Source organism: Pipistrellus hanaki (genome assembly GCF_964339955.1).
Source record: "Pipistrellus hanaki genome assembly, chromosome: X".
Taxonomy (NCBI): domain Eukaryota; kingdom Metazoa; phylum Chordata; class Mammalia; order Chiroptera; family Vespertilionidae; genus Pipistrellus; species Pipistrellus hanaki.
Window position 1 is genome coordinate 70,991,492 of NC_140524.1, and position 26,528 is coordinate 71,018,019.

Sequence of the window (26,528 nt, forward strand, 5' to 3'; positions counted from 1 at the left end):
CCGGGCTCCCGGAGCGGAGCTCCGCCCCCGCCGGCCCGGCCCCGCCCCGCCGAGGTCGGCATTGTCCGACGCTTTCCGGTGTCCCTCGGTTTCCCTCGGTAGTTTCCGGCAATGATCGAGAGTTTCTAACCTGCCCCCCGTTGTCTCTCGGCCGCCGTCCTCGCCACCGCGGCCCCCCTGCGGCTCCCCCCCCGCCCCCCGCCCCGGAGCCGGCCGGGCTGGCGCCGCCGGCGCTCCGGGCTGGGCAAGATGGCGGCCTTCGGGATCTTGAGCTACGAACACCGGCCCCTGAAGCGGCCGCGGCTGGGGCCTCCCGATGTGTACCCTCAAGATCCCAAACAGAAGGAGGTGCGCGTTCACAGACCGGGGCTCTCGCGGGGCCGGGGGCCGGCGCTCAGCACTGGAGGAAGCGCCTAGGCTTTGGGAAAGGGGGGGACGGGGCGGTCTGGTGGGAGCCAAACTCCCGGAAGGGGGAAGAGTAAAGTGGGTGCGGGAGAGTGGGACCTGGAGGGCAGGGGGGCGGTTCCTGAGCGCGACTAGGGGACGGTGGAGGGTGGAGGGGCCACGCTCGAGGCGGTCCCCCCTCTCCACACCCCTCAGAAAGTTGTCGGAGGCAGCTTGGTGAGCTATGGCTGCTAGCCGGCTTGTGAGGAAAGAGTGATGTTGAGTGAAATCTGGGTGTGTGGGGCGGGTGAGGGTGGGGTCCAAATGAACATCAGGGCCTATCTCTAAACAGCAATCTGTGCTACTTAGAATCCTCCTCCTGCCTTGTCGTCCCCTTTTCCCCCTCTTTTTTTGCCCTCCACTCCCACCCCCCACCCCCCCAAGGAAAAATACTAAAATGCCATTTTCCTGTCTCAGGATGAACTGACGGCCTTGAATGTAAAACAAGGTTTCAATAACCAGCCTGCTGTCTCTGGGGATGAACATGGCAGTGCCAAGAATGTAAACTTCAATCCTTCCAAGGTGAGAAAATCCTGCCAGGCTGAAGGAAAAGGCTGGAAGAATCTGAGAAGGAGCAAAGGCCGTGGGTTGGGAAGACCTAAAGGGACGACCTTAAGTGGCCAAGTTTTCCTTCATAACCTAATGCTACCACATTGGCATTTGCCCATCAAAGGCACCACCACCTCTCCACCCTTTCTTTCCACCCTGAGGTATAGTTTTCTTTCCTCAGATCAGTTCCAACTTCAGCAGCATTATTGCAGAGAAGTTGCGTTGTAACACCCTCCCTGACACTGGTCGCAGGAAGCCCCAAGTGAACCAGAAGGACAACTTCTGGCTGGTGACTCCAAAATCCCAGAGTGCCATTAACGCCTGGTTCACTGACCTGGCTGGCACCAAGCCACTCACACGACTAGCCAAGAAGGTGAGATACTGTTTCCTGTTCTTCAGGCCAAGGAGGGGATCATGGGTACCAAGTACACGCCTATGCCCAGATTAAGCTATATGACTGCAAGCTCGTGGTGGCAATAGAGGTCTCACTATTTGCGATGTCTATCCAGGTCCCTATTTTCGGTAAGAAGGACGAAGTGTTTGGATATTTAGCAAAGTACACAGTGCCTGTGATGAGGGCCGCCTGGCTCATTAAAATGACCTGTGCCTACTATGCAGCAATCAATGAGACCAAGGTTAAGAAGAGAAATATTGACCCCTTCATGGGTGAGTAACTCCTAATGCCAGGGGTCCCACCACTGATCGCTTCAAGAAGCAATAGACCCTTGGAAATATTCTCCTTATCTGTATTCCTTGCTTGTGTTTGTATGTTGCTTTCTCTCAATTACATCCAGTGTCTTGAGTGTTTACTGTACATGTGCTAGGCCAGTGGTCGGCAAATGCATTAGTCAACATAGCCAAGTATCAACAGTACAACGATTGAAATTTCTTTTGAAAGTCAAATTATTTAAACTTAAACTTCTAACGCCACTTCTTTAAAATAGACTCACTCAGACCGTGGTATTTTATGGAAGAGCCACACTCAAGGGGCCATAGAGCCGCAGTCTGCCAACCATGGTGCTAGGCTATAAGGATGACCAGTACCGCCGAAACTGGTTTGGCTCAGTGGATAGAGCGTCGGCCTGCGGACTGAAAGGTCCCAGGTTCGATTCTGGGCAAGGGCATGTACCTTGGTTGCGGGTACATCCCCAGTGGAGGGGTGTGCAAGAGGCAGCTGATCGATGATTCTCTCTCATCGATGTTTCTAACTCTATTTCTCTCTCTTCCTCTCTGTAAAAAATCAATAATTAAAAAAAAAGAATCTTAATCTCCTCCGTCTGACAGAGACTGTTCTCCTTCATGGGTGTGTGAACAAATAAATCTCGTTTTAAAAAAAAGGATGACCAGTACCTAATCCCTGCCCTTAGGATGCTTATAGTCTAGTATGTATGCCAAGGCAGGTATACGAATCACATAATTAAATATATAAGGTGTCAAAAGGGGAGGCAGAAGCTTCTTTGAGACGTCAATGGACAGAAAGATTACTTTCTTTTTTTAAAATATTTTTTCTTGATTTCAAAGAGAAAGGGAGAGGGAGAGAGAGATAAAAACATCAATGATGAGAGAGAAGCATTTATTGGCTGCCTCCTGCACACCCCTACTGGGGATCGAGCCCACAACCTGAGCATGTGCCCTTGACCGGAATTGAACCTGGGATCTTCCGTCTGCAGGTCTACACTCTGTCCACTGAGCCTAGCTAGGTGAAAGATTACTTTCTTTTGGGGACACCTGGGAAGGCTTTAGGAAGGTAGCATTTGACTAGAGCCAAAGTGGATGAATAGGGTTTAGAAGTACAGTAGTCCCCCCTTATCTGAGGGGGATATATTTCAAGACCCCCAGTGGATGCTTGAAACCACTTATAGTGACGAATCCAATATATGCTGTTTTTTCTTCATACATACCTATGGTAAAGTTTAATTTATAAATTAGGCACAGTCAGAGATACAACAGTAAATAAAAGTAGAACAATTATGATAACATACTATAATAAAAGTTTTGTGAATGTGGTATCTTTCAAAACATCTTACTGCATTCAAACTTCTTGTGATATGTGAGATCATAATGCCTACGTAATGAGATGAAATGAGGTGAATGACGTACGCATTGTGATGTAGCATTAGGCTATCATTGACCTGATGATGTGTCAAAAAGAGGATCATATATCAGAAAGAGGATCGTCTGCTTTGGGTGATCCTGAATCATGGAGCCATGAATGACAGTGTCGATGGTTGGCCATCAGGAATAGGTGATATTGATGGTTGAGAAAATTTATTTATTTTCAGACCACAGTTGACTGTGGGTAACTGAAAAGGCAGAAAGCAAAACCTCGGCTAAGGGGTGGGGTGGGGTGGGGGTGGGGGTGGGGAACAGAAGATGTTTAAGCAGAGGGACAGTATAAAATAGCCCCTTTCCATCTTTCCCTTAGAATGGACTCAAATCATCACCAAGTACTTATGGGAGCAGCTGCAAAAGATGGCTGAATATTACCGGCCTGGGCCTGCAGGCAGTGGGGGCTGTGGTTCCACTATTGGGCCCTTGCCCCATGATGTAGAGTTGGCAATACAGCAGTGGGATTACAACGAGAAGCTGGCGATGTTCATGTTTCAGGTAGGGCATGCCATGTGGGACATTGGATTGAACCTGATCTCGCACTCTGCCCGAAGAGAATGGAATCTGCCTGCCACCTTGCCCTAGTTGTGGTTCTCTTCATCCTGTCATTGATTTTATCTGCCTCATCTCTAATAATCCCTGGGCTAAACTAATCCTTTCCCCTGGTACCCATAGGATGGAATGTTGGACAGGCATGAGTTCCTGACATGGGTACTTGAGTGTTTTGAGAAAATCCGCCCTGGAGAAGATGAATTGCTTAAACTGCTGCTGCCCCTGCTGCTTCGAGTAAGGTCTAGGATTTGGGGACGGGGGGTATCTGGAGGGTTAGAGGAGGAATCAGATGTGACAGCAGGGTCACTTGGAGAGAACTTGGGCTTTTGATCTTTGTGTCTTCACAGTACTCTGGGGAATTCGTTCAGTCTGCATACCTCTCCCGCCGCCTTGCCTACTTCTGTACCCGAAGACTGGCTCTACAACTGGATGGCATGAGCAGTCACTCGGCTCATGTTATGTCTACTCAGTCGACAAGCACACTGCCTACCACTCCTGCGCCTCAGCCCCCAACTAGCAGCACAACCTCTATACCCTTTAGTGACCTGCTTATGTGCCCTCAACACCGGCCCCTTGTTTTTGGCCTCAGTTGTATTCTCCAGGTAAGTACTGGGTGGCCAAAGGAAGTGTTAAGAGGCATCCTGAGAGGAGTTGGTTGGGTGCCTGTCCTAGAGAATGGGGGGTGATTCTGAATTGGAGGTGGGACTCAGCACTGAATACTTGCTTAGAGATTATTGCTTCTCATTCACGGACTTTAGTTTAAGGTGACCAGACGTCCCGCTTTTGGCGGGACAGTCCCGATTTTTTACAATTTGTCCTGCGTCCCGTGGCGTTTTAAAAAAGTCCCGATATTTGGAAAGATTCTTTTAAGTCTTTTGGACTTTTTTTTTTTAAATATATTTTATTGATTTTTTTACAGAGAGGAAGAGCGAGGGATAGAGAGTTAGAAACATCAATGAGAGAGAATCATCGATCAGCTGCCTCTTGCACACCCCCCACTGGGGATGTGCCTGCAACCAAGGTACATGCCCTTGACCGGAATAGAACCCGGGACCTTTCAGTCCGCAGGCCGATGCTCTATCCACTGAGCCAAACCGGTTTCGGCTCTTTTGGACTTTTTTAAAACACCGCGGGACATGGGACAAATTGTTAAAAATCCGGACGTCTGGTCACCTTATGTTAGTTCCTTTTCAGTTAGAAGAGTGGATGAGGGGAGGGGCTCAGGGATGGAGTGATGCCATTCCAGGGACTTAGAATACTTTAGGTCAGAACTCTAAGGATGGGATTCTAGAGAGGTAGTCATGGTAACTGAGTGTGACATAGTGGTTCCTATCTGGCAGACGATCCTCCTGTGTTGTCCTAGTGCTCTGGTTTGGCACTACTCGCTGACTGATAGCCGAATTAAGACTGGCTCACCACTTGACCACCTGCCTATTGCCCCCTCCAACCTGCCCATGCCCGAGGGCAACAGTGCCTTCACTCAGCAGGTAAGTCAGACCAGTTGCCTAGTACCCCCAGATTGGGGGGGCGAAGCTCAATTATTCTTTCAACAATAGTGACTTGGAGTCCACTGGCACTATTCTTTTAGCCTGGGACCCTGGCCTTTTGTATGCCTTGGTGCATCCTTAAAGTCGATGTGTATTTCAGGTCCGTGCAAAATTGCGGGAGATCGAACAGCAGATCAAGGAGCGTGGACAGGCAGTTGAGGTTCGCTGGTCCTTTGATAAGTGCCAGGAAGCTACTGCAGGTGAGTGCCAGATGATGGATAGTAAGAAGGATGTTTGAGGACAGGATGGGGATTGGTAAGGACAGAGGTCTGAGAGCTGGACTTCATAGGGAGGTAAATCCCCTTTGCCGCTTTTCCTCAGGCTTCACTATTGGACGGGTGCTCCATACTTTGGAAGTGCTGGACAGCCATAGTTTTGAGCGCTCTGACTTCAGCAACTCTCTTGACTCCCTTTGTAACCGAATCTTTGGATTGGGGCCTAGCAAGGATGGGCATGAGGTAAGCAAGAAGGGGAACCGAAGGAACAAAAAACTTTGCAAGAGCAACAGTATGAGGGGAAGACCTGGTGAGGCATGAAAACGGGATGTCTGAAGAGATGATATTACTGGGCCTGGGATGTTTTAAGATGGGGCCCAGGGTTTTAAGAAATCGGAACTGGGTTCTTTGTCCCCAGCTCTACCTTACTCACTCCTGTCTTCCTGTGGTCTCCAGATCTCCTCAGATGATGATGCTGTGGTATCACTACTGTGTGAATGGGCTGTCAGCTGCAAACGTTCTGGTCGGCATCGTGCTATGGTGGTAGCCAAGCTCCTGGAGAAGAGACAGGCAGAGATTGAAGCTGAGGTTAGGGAGCAGAGAGAAAAGAAAGCGGTTGGCCAGTGGGGCAGTGGCGACTGGGGTTGGAGACAGATGGAGCTGGTAGTGGGACCCTAGTTGAAGCTGTGAGAATAAAGAAGTAGAGAACCCAGGGGGGAAAGTTGAGGATGTAAGGAGAAAGTAGAAAGACAAGAGGATTGATGTCAGAGAAGCGATCAAGACTTCAGTTGGGAGGCAGTAAAGAAAACGGAGGTCAAAGGGGGAATGGAATTGAAAAGTCTGGGGTGGAGACAAAATAGGTGGCAGTTCCAGGATTACACATGGAGGAAGGAGTGAAGAAAACAGGTAAAAACCAATCCTGCAGTTTGTTCTTTCATCTTACAGCGTTGTGGAGAATCAGAAGCTGCAGATGAGAAAGGTTCCATTGCCTCTGGCTCCCTTTCTGCTCCTAGTGCTCCCATTTTCCAGGATGTCCTCCTGCAGTTTCTGGATACACAGGCTCCCATGCTGAGTATGGATCCCTGCCACCCTCTGGTTACCTCGGCCTAGACTCAGTTACCCGTTACTGTCATCAGAAAGCATAATTAAGCACCTTCTGGTATATTTTTCTGTCTTGGGCTCTATGCTGAATGAATTTTGGACATAATTCTATAGTCTTTGATCATTTTAGAGTTTAACAGAGTAGAGAAATAAGGAGAAAAATAAAACCACAAACAATCGAAGCATTGTCTCATATGCTTAACAGCAAAGATGCTATATTCCTTTATGAGATGGTGTGTGGGGCATGAGGTGGGGTAACCAAAGATACTTTGTCCCTCTGCAGTTTTATTTTGTTTTGGATTGTTCCTCTTTTTGCCTACCTCAGGCACTCTAGGAGGAGCGTGCCTGAGGTGTATCCCTCTTTTTTTCTTTTTTTAAAAATATTTTATTGATTTTTTACAGAGAGGGATAGAGAGTTAGGAACTTCGATAAGAGAGAAACATCGATCAGCTGCCTCCTGTACACCCCCTACTGGGGATGTGCCTGCAACCAAGTTACATGCCCTTGACCAAAATCGAACCTGGGACCTTTTTGTCCGCAGGCCGATGCTCTATCCATTGAGCCAAATCGGTTAGGGCTATATCCCTCTTTCTGACCCCCTCTCTCTTCCCCCCCCAATCTCTTGTGCTTCTCCTAACTCATCTTTTCTCATTCCCTCCCCTCTAGCGGACCCCCGAAGTGAGAGTGAGCGGGTGGAATTCTTTAACTTGGTACTGCTGTTCTGTGAACTGATTCGACACGATGTTTTCTCCCACAACATATATACTTGCACCCTCATCTCCCGAGGGGACCTTGCCTTTGGAGCACCTGGTCCTCGGCCTCCCTCTCCCTTTGATGACCCTGCTGATGACTCAGACCGCAAGGAGGCTGAGTGCAGCAGCAGTAGCAAGCTGGAGGTAAGTGAGTTTTTCTAGCCCTGATTAGTTTCTTCCTATGTTCCCATCTTCCTGGCTCCCAAGGTCCTCTGAGAGTCCCTTACCTAATAATGATACCTAATTATGATGATAGTATTTGCTTAGTGCTTCTTGGTTTACAAGGCACTCTTGTATCATTCATATATATATATATATATATATATATATATATATATATGTCTTTAATGATTTCAGAGAGGAAGGAAAAGGAAGATAGAAACATCAGTGATGAGAGAGAATCATTGATCAGCTGCCTTCTGCCCAATTGGGGATCGAGCCTGCAACATGGGCATACACCCTGACTGGGAATTGAACTGTGACCTCCTGGTTCCTAGGTCAGCACTCAGTCACTGAGCCACCGCAGCCGGGCTCGCATTATTCTTTTTCATGTGATCCTAACAACTGCCTTGTGAGGTCATCTTAAGCCTATTTTACTTATTTACTTATTTGTTTATTTTAAAATATGTTTTTATTGATTTCAGAAAGAGGAAGGGGGGAAGAGAGAGAAATATCAATGATGAGAGAGAATCATTGGCTGTCTCTTGCCCGCCCCCACTGGGGATCGAGCCCAAAACCTGGGCTTGTGCCCTGACTGAGAATTAAACCCTGACCTCCTGGTTTATAGGTTGATGCTCAACCAGTGTACCACACTGGCTGGGCTATTTTTTCTCTTTTTTAAGAATGTGTTTTTATTTATTTTAATATGTTATTGAGTTTAGGGAGAGGATAGAATGAGAAACATAGATCAGCTGCTTCCTGCATGCCTCCTGCTGGGGATCAGGCCACAACCCAATCATGTGCCCTGACCAGGAATCAAACTGGTGACCTCTTGGTTTGTTGGTCGACACTCAGTCATTGAGGCACTGCAGCTGGGCTGCTTTTATTATTTTGGGAGAGAAGGGGAGAGGGAGGGGGAGGGAGGGAGGGAGGGAGGGAGGGGGGGAAGAGAGAGAGAGAAAGAGAGAGAGAGAGAGAGAGAGAGAGAGAGAGAGAGAGAGGGAGAGAGAGAGAGAGAGAATGAATGAGAATCATCAATGTGAGAGAGATACATCCATCAGTTGCCTCCTTCCACTCCCTCCATACACACCTGACCAAGGATTGAACCTGTAACCTGGGTGTATGCCCTGACTGGGAATTGAACCTGATTCCCTTCCGTGCATGGGACGATGCTCACACAACTGAACCACGTGGCCAGGGCTATTTATTTTATTCTTAACTGAGGCCCGTGGTGGTTAAATGAATAATCAAGGCCTGAGTCTAGATCCTCTGCTTTTCCTGATATGGTCTCCTGTCTCCAACTCCCCTGTCAACTTTTCTAGATTGTGGGGAGCAGCTCCCTGGGCTAAAACAACTCCGCTTATGTTCTGTGCCCTCAGGATCCAGGGCTCTCGGAGTCTATGGAAATCGACCAAGGTTCCAGTGTACTCTTTGAGGACATGGAGAAGCCTGATTTCTCAGTAAGTTAGAGGCTAGTGTGGAAGAAGCCACCTCTTCAGGGCCTCCCGTGATGCCTCTTTTGGGAATGTCCTTATGCCCCTTTGTCCCCTTTTGTTTCTCTAAACCAGGGGGAGGGAACTTTTTTTGTCTGCCAAGGGCCATTTGGATATTTATAATACCATTTGCTTAATATAAAGTAATTCACTTAATATAAATTTATGTTGCTATGAACAAAGCTCCTAGATTTATTGAATTTCAAATCGCACATGCAGTTGCCTTAGCAGGGCCAGAACAAATGATTTTCCCACCCCTGCTCTAAGCCTTGTGCCCTTTTGCCTTTCTCTTAGTTGTTCTCCCCAACTATGCCCTGTGAGGGGAAGGGCAGCCCATCGCCCGAGAAAGCAGATATTGAGAAGGAGGTGAAACCGCTACCCAAGGAGAAGATGGAGGGAACTCTCGGGGTTCTTTATGACCAGCCGAGGCATGTGCAGTATGCCACACACTTTCCGATCCCCCAGGTACTCTTCCCCAATACTCTGTGACCATCTGTTTTGAGCCCAGGTTTCTGTCCCAGGACCAGCGGAGGGGTTGCAGCTGTTCCGGAGGGTGCAGCGTGCTGGGAAGGGTTTGAGCACTGGGCTGCTGAGGGGCACGGGGCATGCTTTTAAGTGGAGGGAAAGAGATTCAGGCACGAGTCTGATGGTGCTGCCGGGATGCAGGAGGAGTCATGCAGCCATGAGTGCAACCAGCGGTTGGTCGTACTGTTTGGGGTGGGAAAGCAGCGAGATGATGCCCGCCATGCCATCAAGAAAATTACCAAGGATATCCTGAAGGTTCTGAACCGCAAGGGGACAGCAGAAACTGGTGGGTGTGAGGCTCCTTAACCAATCCCCCGCCCCAAAGAATGCCCTAGTCAGTCTTCCCTTCCCTAGCATAGGGCATTCCCAGTCATGTCCCAATGTCCTGTCTCTTGGGGTCTCCTGAGAGCTCTAGTCCTTTTGAAACTTCCCCCCTCGTTCCCCTCCTCTGCAGACCAGCTTGCTCCTATTGTGCCTCTGAATCCTGGAGACCTGACATTCTTAGGTACCTCACAGTAAGCCCCATATTGCCCGCCCTCCCTCTCCCTTCCCTCCCTCATCCCAGCACCTCCCTGTATTTATTCCTCTAAGGTCCACATAGTTTGTGGTCCTTGCAACCTTTGCCTCACTGTCCCCTTCGTCCCTGCCCCACCCCTTCCCTGGCCCTCCCTTCCCATCTGCCCTCTTCCCTCCCTCCCACCCACCCATAGCCTTTCCCTCCATTCCTCACCCCACCCCTAGTCAACTCATTTATCTTCCCTGTCCTGACTGATCTCTTTCAACTGTCCCCTTAGGTGGGGAGGATGGGCAGAAGCGGCGGCGCAATCGGCCTGAAGCCTTCCCCACTGCTGAAGATATTTTTGCTAAGTTCCAGCACCTTTCCCATTATGACCAACACCAGGTCACAGCTCAGGTGTGGGCCTAAGTCCAGCACCCTTCCCACACTCTGGCCTTCCATACTGTTTTCCTTTCCTCACCTCCTTTCCCTCCTGAGCAGGGTAAACCTCCTAGTCTCATCCCCTTCCACCGCCATCCTTTCTTGCTTCCCTCCACCTCTCTCCACTCCTGTCTCACTCCCACTGCCCTTATCAGGTCTCCCGGAATGTTCTGGAGCAGATCACAAGCTTTGCCCTTGGCATGTCATACCACTTGCCTCTGGTGCAGCATGTGCAGTTCATCTTCGACCTCATGGAATATTCACTCAGCATCAGTGGCCTCATCGACTTTGCCATTCAGGTGGGGAATTGGTGGAGATAAGGCTGGAGGAAGGGGTTTGTACTGTCCTAAGGATAGGAGTAGAAGCTCAAGTCAGAGTCCCAGGCTATTTGTAGGGACAGAAAGATTAGCACAGGGGAGTGGAACATGAGCTAAGACGGCAGGAAAAGAGACTCAAATGCTCCCTGGAGAGGCCCAAGACACAGATTAGAGCATCGGGTATAGACTGTCCTCCCACCGCTGGAGTTCGGAGAATTCTATCCTGGAGACTGATTAGATCGTTGATGTGGCTGATGTTAATAGAATAAAGAGCTGTGGCATATAGCAGCAGGGCCCTTAGAGACTGAGGCGGCTCCAGCAGGAAGGGGCTGGGGCTTGGCTTTGCCAGTTTCTTCTAAGAAAGTGTGGGATTGTATATAATATGTGGGGCCTGTTCTCGTTTCTTACCCTACTTGCTCTGCTAGCTGCTGAATGAGCTGAGTGTAGTCGAGGCCGAGTTGCTTCTCAAATCCTCTGACCTCGTGGGCAGCTACACTACCAGCCTATGTCTGTGCATCGTGGCTGTCCTGCGGCACTACCATGCCTGCCTCATCCTCAACCAGGACCAGATGGCACAGGTCTTCGAGGGGTAAGCAGGGCTTCAGAATTACCGAAGCACAGAGGGCTCCCATGAACACCGGTGGGGCTCTCACCGTGGACGTGCATGACGTGCCGTCCATGGGGGTGGGGTGAGGATTGCCAAGAGACTTTAATCCGTGTCCAGGGACCTTTGTGTCCCAGCCCATGCACACTTATCTTCTGACCCTCTTGACCTTCCTTTCTCGTGACAGGTTGTGTGGCGTAGTGAAACATGGGATGAACCGGTCAGATGGCTCCTCTGCAGAACGCTGTATCCTTGCTTATCTCTATGATCTGTACACCTCGTGTAGCCATTTAAAGATCAAATTTGGGGAGCTTTTCAGGTAAGAGGTGAGAGGTAAAGGGTAGAGAATGGAACCTTATCCTTTATCCTTCCCATTGTCGCCCAACTCAGGAGCAGAGCACAGCCCAGGACCCTGCTGCCTGCGCAGGGTTGTTTGGGGCCTCTGCCTTCCATGTATTCTTAGTTCCTGAGAGTGGTCCTCCTTCCTTGTTGGCATTAGCTCCAGCCCATCCCTGTGGGGCCCACACTCCTCCCCCTGCCTTCAGAGGCCCCCGTGCTTTCTTCGAACTGGGTTCTTGCCTCATCTGTTTTGTCCATCTCCCTTTTTCCTGTCCCAAGGTTCCTGGTCTCTCACTTTCTCCTCTTTTTCTCTCCTCCCCCTTCCTGATCATCTCTCTGCCTCACCAGACCTTCAACACTTCTATCTGCTTTCCCCTACCCCTGCAGTGACTTCTGCTCCAAGGTGAAGAACACAATCTACTGCAACGTGGAGCCATCAGAATCCAATATGCGCTGGGCACCTGAGTTCATGATTGACACTCTGGAGAACCCTGCTGCTCACACCTTCACCTACACAGGGCTAGGCAAGAGTCTTAGTGAGAACCCTGCTAACCGCTACAGCTTTGTCTGCAATGCCCTTATGCACGTCTGTGTGGGGCACCATGATCCCGATAGGTATGGGGCGTACTGAGTGAGGAATGGGCACTGCGCTCCGGCCCCATATTGGGAGGGATGAGATGCCCGGGAGGTACTGCAATCTTGGTTATTGCCGGAGTGGAAATAAAAAGTTAATGGATGTGAGGTTTTATGGAACAAGGTTTTTCCTGAGGGCATTTGTACTTTTCCCCAGGGTGAATGACATCGCAATCCTGTGTGCAGAGCTGACCGGCTATTGCAAGTCACTGAGTGCAGAATGGCTGGGAGTACTTAAGGCCTTGTGCTGCTCCTCAAACAATGGCACTTGTGGTTTCAACGACCTCCTCTGCAATGTAGATGTGAGACTTGGGTGGGGTCCTGCTGGGGCCTGGGCCACTTACCAGGGCAGGAGTCTACTCTCAGTAATCAAGTGATCAGGGACAGAGATTTTAAAAATATATTTTTATTGATCTCAGAGAAAAAGGGAGAGGGAGAAAGAGAGAAGCATCAATGATGAGAAAGAATCGTTTTTCAGTTGCCTCCTGCACACCCCACACTGTGGATCAAGCCACAACTTGGGCATGTGCTCTGACCGGGAATCGAACCGTAACCGGTTCATAGGTCTATGCTCAACCACTGAGCCACACCAGCTGGGCGGGTACAGAGTTTTATACAGTCGAGGTATACCATTTTGATTTTGATTTGGTACCCTGTCTTCCCTCTGAGTCTGCCTGTCTGCTTTTTCTCCAGGTTAGTGACCTGTCTTTTCATGACTCCCTGGCTACTTTTGTAGCCATCCTCATTGCCCGCCAGTGTTTGCTCCTAGAGGATCTGATTCGCTGTGCTGCCATCCCTTCGCTCCTTAATGCAGGTAAACTACCAATCCCCTAGAATTTCTAGATCCCAAATTTCAACACAGACTTCAGTGTTCAGTGTCGGTCTCCCTGGCATCCCCAGAGGAGGGAGGGAAGTATATTTGGTGTGTCCCAAGCTGGGGAGCCTCTTTATAACCCTGCATTTGCAGCCCTGACCTGCCCATTTAGTGACCCTTCGGGGAACTCCTCATACAGCAAAACAGTTGGCTGCTCCACCTCTTCTTCAGCATTATCTTCTTGTTGTTTTTCTTCCTTTTGCCTGAGCTCATGTCCCCTTTTACCATCCCTCCTCCACAAACCTATATACAATCTGCTTTCCTTCTGCCCGATCTGCTTTGTCTTCCTTTCTGTAGCTTGCAGTGAACAGGACTCTGAGCCAGGGGCCCGGCTTACCTGCCGCATCCTTCTCCACCTTTTCAAGACTCCTCAACTCAATCCTTGCCAGTCAGATGGAAGTAAGTGGTCCTGATCTGAGCCAGCCTGCAGTAGAAAGTGTGGCTACCCCACCCCCACAGTTTCTACTTTTGCTTACCCTGACTTCAGCTCCCTTCCCAGACAAGCCTACTGTAGGAATCCGCTCCTCCTGTGACCGCCACCTGCTGGCTGCCTCCCAGAACCGCATCGTGGATGGAGCTGTGTTTGCTGTTCTCAAGGCTGTGTTTGTACTTGGTATGGGGGTAGGAAGGTAGTGGTGCCAGAAGTGTGTATAGGGTGGAGTGCCAGCTAAACTACAAAAGACAGTCTCTCTCCTGAAGGTGGTCTCCCTGACCTTTAGGGGGAGCGGAGGGAGGGAAGTATATTTCTGTTCCATGGGGCAGGGCTCAGGGAGTTGCTGCCTCTGTGGGTCTGGGGTGGGTCTCCACACAGAATTCGGATCTCACCCCTCCCTATCTCCCGCCTGTGGACCACAGGGGATGCGGAACTGAAGGGTTCAGGCTTCACTGTGACAGGAGGAACAGAAGAACTTCCAGAGGAGGAGGGAGGAGGTGGGACTGGCGGTCGGAGGCAGGGTGGCCGAAACATCTCTGTGGAGACAGCCAGTCTGGATGTCTATGCCAAGTACGTGCTGCGCAGCATCTGCCAACAGGTCAGTCTCACCTTCCCCCCACACCTCCTAAACGCTTTTCTATAATACAGTCCTGTTTCCAGCCATGATCACGCCACCTCTCTACTATACATTGTGTCCCTCACCAACTCCCGCCCTATCCCCCTTATTCGTGACCCTCCTTTCTGATTGCCCCAGTCCCCTGATAATCAGCCTCCTTAGGAATGGGTAGGAGAACGTTGCCTTAAATCGCTATGTGAGGACAGCAATGACCTACAAGACCCGGTGTTGAGTAGTGCCCAGGCTCAGCGCCTCATGCAGCTCATCTGCTACCCACATCGACTGCTGGATAACGAGGACGGGGAGAACCCCCAGCGGCAGCGCATTAAGCGTATTCTCCAGGTAGGCCAAGGCATTGGGGGTCTTGTAGAACGCAATGGAGTCCAAACTTGGGGTCAAACCATGGGAACCTTGAGAGAAAAAGAGATGAGAAGTTAAGCAGGAAGACAGACAAGGATGTGGGCGAGAGAAACAGCTCCAGCATGGGCTTAGAAGTAAAGCCAAAATGGTCTAGACTCCAGAATAAACTGTTGGTTAAGGGCCCAGCTATCTGGATGCAGTGGGACTTAGCTTACTGGCAGTGGGGCGGGGGCAGGGGTAGGGGTGAGGAATGGCATCTGGGAGACCTACTTTTTGGCCTTGTGTTTTTGGCATTTTGGCCATGGCTCAGTAATGAATGGTAATACTACTCAATAGCAACTACACTAGAATGTCTGCTTCATGCCAGCTACTGTGCTCAGCACACTATGTATATTTTCTCATTTAATCTTTACAACTCTGTGAAGTAGGTATGAGTATCTCTGTTCGACTGGTAAGGAAACCGAGGCTTGAAGAGGTCACATAGCTACCTTGTTTCCCTGAAAATAAGACATCCTCCGAAAATAAGACCTAGCGTATGGAAAGATAAGACATCCCCTGAAAATAAGACCTAGCGCAACTTTGGGAGAAAAAATTAATATAAGACACTGTCTTATTTTCGGGGAAACCGGGTAGTAAGCTGAGACTCAGTATGTGAACTTAGGTATGCCTTTGCCCTTTTTGCTTAACCACACAGCTTCAGACAATCAGGTGACTGGAGGGTGGACAAATAAAGCCATTAAGGAGAAGCTAAAGGAATGAGGTCTCTAAAGTCCAGAGGAGATAATGCCAAAGAGAGATTAGCTAGCAGTATAGCCTTGGGGTCTGGAAAGGACTTTGAGCAGCTGGTTTGAAACAGGAGAAGCAGGCTTCAACTTTAACATCAAGGATTTAGGTAAAGAGTTAAGCAGAATTTCCTTGTGCTAAAGAATGTGAGGTCCGCCCAGCTGGCGTGGCTCAGTGGTTGGATATTGACTTATGAATCTGGAGGTCGACAGTTCAATACCCATTAAGGGCACATGCCCAATTTGCAGGCTCAATCACCAGTCTCTCTCATCATTGATGTTTCTCTTCCTCCCTCTCTAAAACCCATAAAATATATTTAGCAGAAGCCGGTTTGGCTCAGTGGTAGAGCGTTGGTCTGCGGACTGAAAGGTCCCGGGTTCGATTCCAGTCAAGGGCATGTACCTTGGTTGCGGGCACATCCCCGGTAGGGGGTATGCAAGAGGCAGCTGGTCGATGTTTCTCTCTCATCGACATTTCTAGCTCTCTATCTCTCTCCCTTCCTCTCTGTAAAAAATCAATAAAATATATTAAAAACAAAAACAAACAAACAAAAAAAACAACCATAAAATATATTTAAAAATAAATAAGTAAAATAAAAATATTTTTTAAAAAAGAATGTGAGGCCTTGAAACAAGAACCTGGGGAAAGATGTGAAATCTTTCCTGAACCACTGTTTTCAAAGGTTAGATTTTTCAACCATTTTGAATTATTTAGGTGTAATATGTCCTAAAGCTGGGGCCATAGAGCTCCCTCTCAATGTGTGGTTCAAGGTTGTGAGAGATCAGGAACTGGCCTCGGAGTAATGAGCGGTTGTGGGTGACATGAAGGTGACTAGCTTGGGGTGGGATCTCTATTACAGAACTTGGACCAGTGGACCATGCGCCAGTCTTCCTTGGAGCTGCAGCTCATGATCAAGCAGACCCCAAACAATGTGAGTGGTGCCACGGCCCTCTCTTTCCCAGGCTCATTTCTAGCTCGAGTGTTAGGTAGGTAGCCCACCGTAAAAGAACGTTGGTCCTACCCTGGGTTCTTGAGATAAGAGAGGATGGGAAGATGGCAGATATGTAGAGCAGTGATAAAGGAGCTGGGTTGGAAGTGTTAGGACTCTAAGTTGTGGGAAGGGTTGACGCTGGTAGTCGTGGAGGCCGTTTCCGTAAGGAGGTAGGTATGCAAAGGAGAAGACTGGGGAACTGGAAAAATCTGCAGGGCCTGGAGGGTATGACTTCCAGCAGACTGGTGTCCGTCCCCTCCCATTAACCTCCACAGATACCTTCATCTGCCCTCATCTACCATCTCTTTTCCTTCACCCCAGCTTCCCATTTAGCATCCCTGTGCCTTTCCTCTTCCCCAGGAGATGAACTCCCTCTTAGAGAACATCGCCAAGGCCACAATCGAGGTTTTTCAACAATCGGCAGAGACCGGGTCATCTTCTGGGAACACTGCAAGCAACATGCCCAGCAGCAACAAGACCAAGCCCGTGCTCAGGTTGGGTAGACATGTGTTAGTGCCCATTCCCTTATAAGTTTCTCTGATGGCAATGTAAATGATTTCAACCACGTGGAGACAGATGTCAGGCATGCCCATCAGGAGAGGAGAGGATGGATTCTACCAACCTTGCCTGGCTCCTCTGTAACCCTGTGGACTCCATCTGTCCTCCAGCTCTCTAGAGCGCTCTGGTGTCTGGCTGGTGGCCCCCCTCATTGCTAAACTGCCCACCTCAGTCCAGGGGCATGTGTTAAAGGCTGCTGGGGAAGAATTGGAGAAGGGCCAGCACCTGGGTTCGTCTTCCCGCAAAGAACGTGATCGACAAAAGCAGAAGAGGTAAAGCAGCTGGAAGGGTGGGGGGCAGAGTCAAGAGGTAGAAAGGAGGGGAAGCATCCCAGTGAAGAAAATATAGGGCAAAGGGGTGAGAGAAAAAAACATGGAAAAGTGGAAAATCAGAGGGTAAGCATGGGCAACATTGTGCAAGCAGCTAGATCTTAAGATAGTAGGGCGTGGGGCTTGGGAGAATGAAGTTGGAAGATTCCAGATCTCCAGCCCATGGGCCTATTCTTTTTCTTTTTCTTTCATCTCTAGCATGTCTCTGTTGAGCCAGCAGCCCTTCTTATCCCTGGTACTGACATGTCTGAAAGGGCAGGATGAGCAGCGTGAGGGACTCCTGACCTCCCTCTACAGCCAGGTGCACCAGGTACAGCTCTCTGGGTCACGGAGCCTGGAAGGAGGGCAGAGAAAGATGTGCCCAAGAGGCCACTGTGTACTCGGAACCTTCACTGCTTTCTGTGAACACAGTGGGTGCTTTGGAATGGAAATGAGGGGATCCTGAGCTGTGTGTTATTCTTGTTTCTGTTTTAGATTGTCAATAATTGGCGAGATGACCAGTACTTAGATGACTGCAAACCAAAGCAGCTAATGCATGAGGCCCTCAAGCTGCGGCTCAACCTGGTGAGAAGGGGAGCTGGGAAGAAGAAGAAGAAGGGCGGGGGGGGGGCCTAGAATTGCAGAGTGAAGAAGCCCTATCCCAAGGAGGATAGGGGGGTGATGGCGGGCCCAGACTGTTCTGGGTCTTCAGGCATTCATCCAGCTCTCCTAAAGGACGCAGGTCCTGAAAGTGGTTAAGGACCCTGAATCCTAGCAGGGACACTGCCTCAGTTATCCTAGATTCTGGCCGGACCCTAGAAGATTTAGAAGCTCATTTTGGAATGTTGGATAAAATCTTGGACATCCCTTAGTCCAACTCCTGTCATTTAATAAGTAAGGAAACCAAGACCCAGAGGTGTCAGTTATTAAGTCATTGCCCTGAGTTCACGTAGCAAGTAATAGGTGCAACTGGGATGCTGACCTCAGGTGTCCCTAGTCCATCCAACCCAGGTTCTGATCCAAAGTTTCCTTAAATGCTGAACTTCACCCTGAGCCATCTGACTGACCTATTATGGCCTTGGCAGGTGGGTGGCATGTTTGACACCGTGCAGCGTAGCACCCAGCAAACCACCGAGTGGGCAGTGCTCCTCCTGGAGATCATCATCAGCGGCACTGTCGACATGCAGTCCAACAAGTAAAGCACCCCTCCCTTCCCTGCGTTTTGTGCCCAAGAGGGTCCCCCTTCCCTCACACCAGGTGCACAGCCCCCCTCCCCCACGATCCGTGTGACCCATGCAGTGGACTCAGAGGCCTTGGGTTCCCCACCTGTTTTTGATGCCCCTGGGGTGACATCTTAAGCACCATTCTCTGCTTGTATCCAACCCCCAGTCCTTTATTCTCACCTTTTCTCCGGTTTTCTCCTGGGCTTCCTGTCAGCGAGCTCTTCACTACTGTATTGGACATGCTGAGTGTGCTCATCAACGGGACCCTGGCTGCAGACATGTCCAGCATCTCTCAAGGCAGCATGGAGGAAAACAAACGTGCCTACATGAACCTGGTGAAGAAGCTTCAGGTGAGCAGAAGAGGCAAGCGCAAAGCTTGGGGAACAGCAATCTTCTTAGATCCCTGTCCCCTGACCTTGCAGTGGCTGTCCAGCCTCTGGGATTTTGCTCTGGCCAGAGACCCCCACCATTTCCTTTCACAGTCACTTTTTCTTTGTTATCTGTATAGCAAGGATTGACTGAATGGTTTTTTGTTTTTTGTTTTTTTTTTTGGTTTTTTTTTTTTTTGACTGAATGTTTTCATGCAAGGTTCTGTGTTGTCCCAAGGTTTTCCACCCCTATGTTTTTGAATTCTTGAACTCTTGTCTCCTCTTATTGTGCCTGCAGAAGGAGTTGGGGGAACGCCAGTCAGACAGTCTGGAAAAAGTTCGCCAGCTGTTGCCACTGCCCAAGCAAACCCGAGATGTCATCACCTGTGAGCCACAGGGCTCCCTTATTGACACCAAGGGCAACAAGATTACTGGCTTTGATTCCATCTTCAAGAAGGAGGCATGTTTCATTGTCTTTCCGCCCCGCATTCTCTACCTCCTGCCTTTTCCCCCTTTGGACAAGAGCCTTTCCTGCATCAACCTCGTATCTACAACGGCTCATCAGGCTATTGCATTCATCAGGTTCTGCAGTGAAAGTCGCCTCTGCAATGTTGAGCTCATCACTATCTTTACTTACATTTCTTCTCCCCATCTTGGGAGTCTCAACCTCTTTCCTTGGTCTCTTCATTCACCGGTACCCACCGTTCACCACTCCTACTCACCTTTTAACATACCACCCATTTCTCAGCACTTCACCTTCCTCTTTCCTCTGCCCCACCCACTTCCTGGCCTCCTCCAACCCTGCCTGCACCCCACCCATCTGTCTGGCTGACAGCCCACATCTGATACCTTCATCCCTGCATTTTTCTCCCTCCACTCAGTCATCTCTGCACAATTTTCTTTCCCCTCTCTCTGTTAGTTGAAGTATTTGTTGAGTAACTATAATCAATGTGTATAGTAGAGAGGGTGAGGAAGAAGAGGATCTAGAATTTGAAATCCAAAGTCCAACTCATTCATGTATACAGTCTCATGTCTTTTTCTGACCCATGTGTCTCTGTCCCCTTTCCTCAGTGTCTCTGTCTCTCTCCACCTGTCTCTCTGTCTCCCTCTGCCTACCTCTTTCTTCCTGTTTTTCTCTCTTTCCCTTTCTGCCTGTCTTTAGTCTCTAGCTGCCTTTTCTCTTTGTTTCTATCTGTCTTCCTCTCAATGTCAGTGTCTATCTCTCTCTGCTCCATACACCCATCGCCTTCTCACTTCTTAACTCTGCCTCCCGTGTGCATGTTTGTGTGTCCATACCCATCTGTCTTCATCTGACCATCTCCCCTGAATCTGCCCGTTACTTTTCTTTCCTTTTATTTCCTGAAGATATTTTCCCCTTCCTGTAAGTCCTTAAGGTCTGGCTTCTGTTTGACAAGCCTTAGCCACTTATTGTTTCTCATTTTCTGGAGCAGGGTCTACAGGTTTCCACCAAACAAAAGCTCTCTCCCTGGGATCTGTTTGAGGGCTTGAAGCCGTCAGCGCCACTGTCTTGGGGCTGGTTTGGAACAGTCCGGGTGGACCGGAGAGTGGCTCGAGGTGAGGAACAGCAGCGCTTGCTGCTCTACCACACACACCTGAGGCCCCGGCCCCGGGCATATTACCTCGAGCCACTGCCGCTGCCACCAGAAGATGAGGAGCCCCCTGCTCCCACTCTGCTAGAGCCTGAGAAAAAGGCTCCGGAGCCCCCCAAAACTGACAAACCTGGGGCTGCTCCGGCCAGTACTGAGGAACGCAAGAAGAAGTCTACCAAAGGCAAGAAACGAAGCCAGCCAGCTGCCAAGACAGAGGTTAGTGCCATCCCCGTGATGCTTCCGCTGCCTGTCTCTGTGGTTCTTCCAGTTTCTGGTTTATGGAGGGGTGGGGGCATGTGGGGCAGGGGTGCCTTTGGAATTATAATAACCATGTAGATCCAACTCCCCATCACCCCTCCTAGCCCACATCACCCGCGCCCCTCACCTTCCTCTTCTACCATTCACATAGGACTTTGGAATGGGCTCAGGACGGAGTGGCCCCTATGTGACAGTGCCTCCAGACCTCCTGCACCATACTAACCCTGGTTCCATAACCCACGTTAGCTACAGGCAGGGCCCCATAGGCCTCTACACCCAGAACCAGCCACTACCTGCAGGTTAGTGCCACCCCAGGAATGAGAGACTTACCTGGATTCTTCCTGCCTCAGGGATGATGTCCCTCATCCAAGGAGCTATGAGTAACCAGGACACCTAGCTGGGGATGGAGGGACAAAGAGCCTTGAGAGGTCAGTCTGCTCCCATTTCCAGGTGGCCCTCGTGTGGACCCATACCGCCCTGTGCGGTTACCAATGCAGAAGCTTCCTGCCCGACCACCTTACCCTGGAGTGCTGCCCACAACCATGAGTGGTGTCATGGGACTGGAACCCTCTTACAAGACCTCCATGTACCGACAGCAACAGCCTGCAGTGCCCCAAGGACAGCGCCTTCGCCAACAGCTCCAGGCAAAGATAGTGAGAGGGGCGATAGGGAGGGCCCCCAGGGAGAGGGGCATTTACGGGGCCCAGGACTGGGGAGACACTTGGGATCTTCACAGGGACGTGCAGAGTGGGAGATACAGTTAGCAAGATGGCAGAAAGTGTTTTCTGAGTTTAAATTTGTCCACTTTTGCCCTAAGTGGTTTGGCTCAGTGGATAGAGCATTGGCCTGCAAACTGAAGAGTCCCAGGTTTGATTCCAGTCAAGGGCATGTAACTGGTTGCGGGCACATCCCCGGTGGGAGGGGGGTGTGCAGGAGGCAGCTGATGGATGTTTCTCTCTCATCCATGTTTCTAACTCTCTATCCCTCTCCCTTCCTCTCTATAAAAAAAATCAATAAAATAGCCAAGACCGGTTTGGCTCAGTGGATAGAGCGTCGGCCTGCAGACTAAAGGGTCCCAGGTTCGATTCCGGTCAAGGGCATGTACATTGGTTGCGAGCATGTCCACATTAGGGGGTGTGCAGGAGGCAGCTAATCGATGACTCTCTCTCATCATTGTTTCTAACTATCTCTCTCCCTTTCCTCTCTGTAAAAAATCAATAAAATATATTTTAAAAAATCAATAAAATATATTTTAAATAAATAAATTTATTTGTCCCCTTTTTCCCTTTTAGCAGAGTCAGGGGATGTTGGGCCAGTCATCTGTCCACCAAATGACTACTAGTTCTTCCTACGGTTTGCAGACCTCCCAGGTAAGGGCACAAGATGGTGAGAATTAGGGAGCTTGAGGCAAGTTGCTCTGCACGCTCTTGGTCCTGACTCTCTCCTCCTTTCATCCAGGGATATACTCCTTATGTTTCTCATGTGGGATTGCAGCAACACACGGGCCCCGCAGGTACCATGGTACCCCCCAGCTACTCCAGCCAGCCTTATCAGAGCACCCACCCTTCTACCAATCCTACTCTTGTAGATCCCACTCGCCACCTGCAACAGCGGCCCAGTGGCTATGTGCACCAGCAGGCCCCTACCTACGGACATGGGCTAACTTCCACTCAAAGGTACCCAAGAGAGTCGGGGTTGGAAAGGCACTGAGGTACAGAAGCACATTTGATTTGGAAAAACGTGCCTGGGATGATGGGACTAATCAGACCTTCCACTTCTGGAGGTGGAAAGAACACTTATCTGGCCACATAACCAGTTGCTACAAAATGCCAGAGCTGGAAGGGATCCTGGCAACCAGTAGTCCCACACCTGCTTCTCTATATTACTTTGAGGCCCAGAGAAGGAAAATTATTTCTATGACTATAGTAAGGGCAAGTCTAGGGTTCATCAATGCACTGCATGATAAGTTGGCATAAAGCCAGTGTTAGAACAATCTTAACTCTGGAGTGGACTAATGAACTTATCCTCTCACTATTCTGAACATTAGTTAGGCCTAAGTTAAGACATTGTAATTGTGTCCTGAAGGTTTATAGCTTAGGGTTTAGAACACTGAAGGATAGACCAATGGAAGTCCTTTATTGAGAAGTAGTAACTGCTCACTGTGTGGCCAGCACTACTAGGACTGGTTGGAGTGAGGAAAAGTTTTTTGTTTTTTGTTTTTTAAACTATGAAGTCCCTCACCACAAAGAATTGTTACTCTAGTTGAGGAGATGAGACTTACCCAGAAGAACATTTAGAGAACACTGAGGAAAATCATAGCCAGACGTGCCGTTGTGCTGTGAAGTAAAATGGGAATCCAGAAAAGGTGCATGGTACTGTCATTGTGGGCCTGAGTCGTCAGAGGAAGTGTCACGAAGGAGGTTGGACTTGTGTTGAAGGATGGATATGATTTGGATTTGTGGAGAGGAGGAGAAGGAAGGGGATTCCAAATAGAGGGCATAGCACGAACAAACATGGGAGCCAAATGAGGAGAGTGGTTGAGGACAGGTAGGAGAAGAACTTGGATGGAGGTAAAATTGGTGTCGGGAAAGTAAGGGATAGGCTAGGAGTGGGCAGGTTGAAGAGGACCTTGACTGCTCAGTGCAGAACTGAGACACAATTCCAGAAAGAGCTCTTTGGACCTGGAAAGTGACATGACCAGTTGGACATGTCTAGAGATGAATATGGAATGCGTGGATAGGATGCATAGAGACAGTGCGAGAAGACTTGAGACAGGGGACCTGGTCAGTAGCCTGGTGTGGTGATGTACAGATTGGGGTAAGGAAAGTGGAAGGAGCAGTAGGACTCAATTGTCTTTAAGCCCCTGAAATGTTATTGGGGATTACCACCAACAACAAAAGCCTTACAAAGTGTTAACAAAATGCCTATCCTATGCTAAGATTTTTTTTCATTGTTATAAGAGGAAAAAAGCTAAAGCAGAATTGAAAAATTCTTAGCCACGAATGTTATGAGACACTGAGATGGGGTATTGTCTTTACCCCTTTCTCCCCTACTTAAAAAGCTGCCAGGACCCAAATGGCTCTTCTGATTAGCGACAGGAGGAACGAATGAAATGACTGAAGTGTCTTTCGGGTCAGGACCTGGGGCTTTTCTTTCACCTCTCTCCCTGCCCCATGCCTTGATCTCTGGACCTCTCTTTGTAGGTTTTCACACCAGACACTGCAGCAAGCACCCATGATAGGTACCCTGACACCACTGAGCACTCAGGGTGTCCAGGCTGCTGTCCGATCAGCTGCCATCCTGCCTGAACAACAGCAGCAGCAGCAGCCGCCGCCGCAGCAGCAGCAGCAGCCGCCGCCACAGCAGCAGCAGCAGCAGCAACAGCAGCAGCAGCAGCAGCAGCAACAGCAACAGTACCACATCCGGCAGCAGCAACAGCAGCAGCAAATCCTACGGGTAAGGCCCAGGAGTTCATAGGGGACCTGGGAACCCAAGGAGGAGGAGAGGCCCAGGCTCCTCCTCGTTGTTATCAAGACTGACTGAGGCAGTACACAGAAAGCGCCTGGCAGAGTGGCTGGCATGCAGTAGGGTCTTAGGGAGTTAGTTTCCCCTTATACCCACTTTGGTTTTGTGGGGGTCCTATTGGGAGAGAGTTGGGGGTTGTCTACTGAGAACTCTAGATTGGGTATCTCTCTGCAGCTCTCTGAGGAAGGAGGGCACTGAACCCAGTTTCCTTCCTGCTGCCTCTTCCCCTGTCCCTATCCCTCCATGCCTGGGCTCAGATGCTTGCTCTCCTTAGCAATATCTCTTACGTTTTCATAGCAACAGCAGCAGCAGCAGCAGCAGCAGCAGCAACAGCAGCAGCAGCAACAAGCACACCAGCAGCAGCAACAGCAGCAGCAGCAGCAGCAGCAGCAACAGCAGCAGCAGCAGCAACAGGCAGCGGCTCCTCCCCAGCCCCAGCCCCAGTCCCAGCCCCAGGTAGCTGCTGGACTCCAGCCCCAACCTCAGGGACAGCTGCCCAGGTTGGGCATGCAGCCAGTGAACCAGGTTGGGGACAGTGTGCCATGTGGTAGAAGGAGGAGGCAAGACATGGCACACTGAAAAGGGATGGGGAGATGGAGATGGAGATAGAGAAGGATGTGGAAGATTCCGAGTAGAGGGTTTGAGTTCAGTCTTCCAATTTCCATCTCAGTTCCAGCGCCAGGGGCTTCAGCAGACCCAGCAACAGCAACAGACAGCAGCCTTGGTGCGGCAGCTCCAACAACAGCTCTCCAGTAAGCCTTCCTTCCTTCCCAGGAAAGTCCCGTGAAATAAATTGGGGGCGGGGAGGGGCAAGTACCTAGGCCATTGCTTCTAATGGCCCATATTGTGGGGGCAAGCATTATATTCCATCCCTTCCCTTGGCACCTGAGTAGCTCTTCCCATGCGTATCTACAACCCTGCTCGGCATCCCAGCCCTGATCCTCTCTGGTTTTTCACAGATACCCAGCCACAGCCCAATACCAACATATTTGGACGCTACTGAGCCATCTGGAGGAGCTGCTTGTGACTGGATGTGGCCACACCCTTTTCTCTGAATTCTCAATTCCCCTTCCTGGGCTAACACCAGTAATGGTTGGGGCTCTTCCCTCAGGCTCCATTTTTAATGAGTTTTTAGTATTTTTGTTAATGTAAGGCATTAAGCTGTTGGGTTTTGTATATTATTTATATTGAGACCCCAGAGCTGTTGTACCCAATACACAGAGCTTCTTTGCAAAGGGCACGTGTGAGTTTTGCATATCTGGGAAGGGCGGGCCCTTGGGAGAGTAGTGGAGGCTGGATGGACAAGTTAGAAGCCTTTATTCTGTTCAGATCATCTCCCCTGTTCACTTTCTCTCCCCTAAATTTCTCAGTTGAATTGGATTGCTACCCTCTCTTTACTTCTCCATCCTGGCAACATATTAAGGTTTGAGTCCTTAGTCTCTTAAGAAGGGCAGCTTATGTTCTCAGCTAGATGATACAGCTTCTGGGTAACTTTCCTTCATGGTGGATGTACCATTGGGATTGGGAAGGGGCCAGAGGGGGAAAAAAAATCAATGATGGAACCTGATTCTCCTTCCACTCATCCACATGCTGAGTTTCGAACAAGCTTCAAAGTGGTGGAGGGGGTGACAGACACTGCCTACACATTTTGCCACTTTTTTGTGATCTCCATCATGTGCCAAGTGGTATCCTCGACAGAAATCTCCCCTGAGATTCACATTTTGGGGATGAAAAATTGCTCTGCATTAGCAAGTGTCACCTTTGAATAGGTGGCGGAAGTCTGGCGTGGTTCCAGGAGGAAGAGACACCAGTAAAAGGAAGCACCCTTTTCTTCCTCTGCTCTGTTGCTGGAACTGCTTGCTTTTACACTACTCACCTTGGCCGTTACCCAGGGTAACTGTTGGTCACTCCCGTTTTAAAGTAGATATAAAATCTGCTGCAGAGTCTCAATTGATACTATGCAGGGCCATTCTCAGCCCCTTTGCCTTCAGGTTTGTTTTTGTTTGTTTAAATACATTTTTATTGATTTCAGAGAGGTAGGGAGAAGGACAGAGGGATAGAAACATCAATGATCAGAGAGAATCACTTGTTGGTCAGCTGCTTCCTACACTGGGGATCGAGCTCACAGCCCAGGCATGTGCCCTGACCAGGAATTGAACCAGGACTTCCTGATTTATAGATCGATGCTCAACCACTGCGCCATAGGGGCCAGGCCCCTTGCTAGGGCCCTAGATCAAATGCCATCCGGGAGAGTCAACTGGTTTGCTACAATGGAGTCCCCTGGTGTGCCCACCTGGGGCTAGAAGAGGACTAGCCCTTTCTGTGTGGGTGGGCAGTACAAGATG

At 49.7% G+C, this 26,528-nt stretch overlaps 1 protein-coding gene across 19 annotated transcripts; it reads left to right on the forward strand.

Annotated features, from left to right (window-relative positions):
- The first annotated feature begins 42 nt into the window (after positions 1-42).
- Positions 43-25,418, forward strand: MED12 (mediator complex subunit 12). 19 transcript variants are annotated; one of them, XM_084869387.1, is made up of 46 exons: positions 43-348; positions 862-966; positions 1,175-1,366; positions 1,503-1,659; positions 3,419-3,600; positions 3,778-3,888; positions 4,002-4,256; positions 4,995-5,141; positions 5,302-5,401; positions 5,523-5,659; positions 5,873-6,004; positions 6,362-6,488; positions 7,184-7,413; positions 8,808-8,888; positions 9,216-9,386; positions 9,588-9,732; positions 9,901-9,951; positions 10,241-10,359; positions 10,539-10,682; positions 11,126-11,289; positions 11,492-11,623; positions 12,031-12,258; positions 12,434-12,578; positions 12,970-13,090; positions 13,448-13,549; positions 13,638-13,763; positions 14,006-14,181; positions 14,362-14,541; positions 16,202-16,273; positions 16,694-16,827; positions 17,002-17,163; positions 17,419-17,530; positions 17,695-17,784; positions 18,285-18,394; positions 18,637-18,772; positions 19,089-19,250; positions 20,242-20,616; positions 20,810-20,957; positions 21,109-21,311; positions 21,951-22,028; positions 22,117-22,171; positions 22,247-22,334; positions 23,862-24,114; positions 24,481-24,639; positions 24,854-24,935; positions 25,143-25,418. In XM_084869387.1, exons 1-46 carry the CDS (start codon positions 250-252, stop codon positions 25,184-25,186), a joined length of 6,522 nt encoding a protein of 2,173 aa, XP_084725513.1. In that variant the 5' UTR covers positions 43-249; the 3' UTR covers positions 25,187-25,418. The 19 variants fall into 19 exon arrangements, with proteins under 19 accessions (XP_084725513.1, XP_084725514.1, XP_084725515.1 ...); XM_084869388.1 differs by having other exon boundaries at positions 21,109-21,302; XM_084869389.1 differs by having other exon boundaries at positions 13,650-13,763.
- Positions 25,419-26,528: the final 1,110 nt, after the last annotated feature.

Bases quoted from the DNA above. Each gene is read 5' to 3' on its own strand.
- MED12 (XM_084869380.1), top strand. From the start codon at position 250: ATGGCGGCCTTCGGGATCTTGAGCTACGAACACCGGCCCCTGAAGCGG. The intron at 9,952-10,240 runs GTACCTCACAGT...CTGTCCCCTTAG, and splicing joins TGGAGACCTGACATTCTTAG to GTGGGGAGGATGGGCAGAAG. The intron at 13,550-13,637 runs GTAAGTGGTCCT...CCCTGACTTCAG, and splicing joins TCCTTGCCAGTCAGATGGAA to CTCCCTTCCCAGACAAGCCT.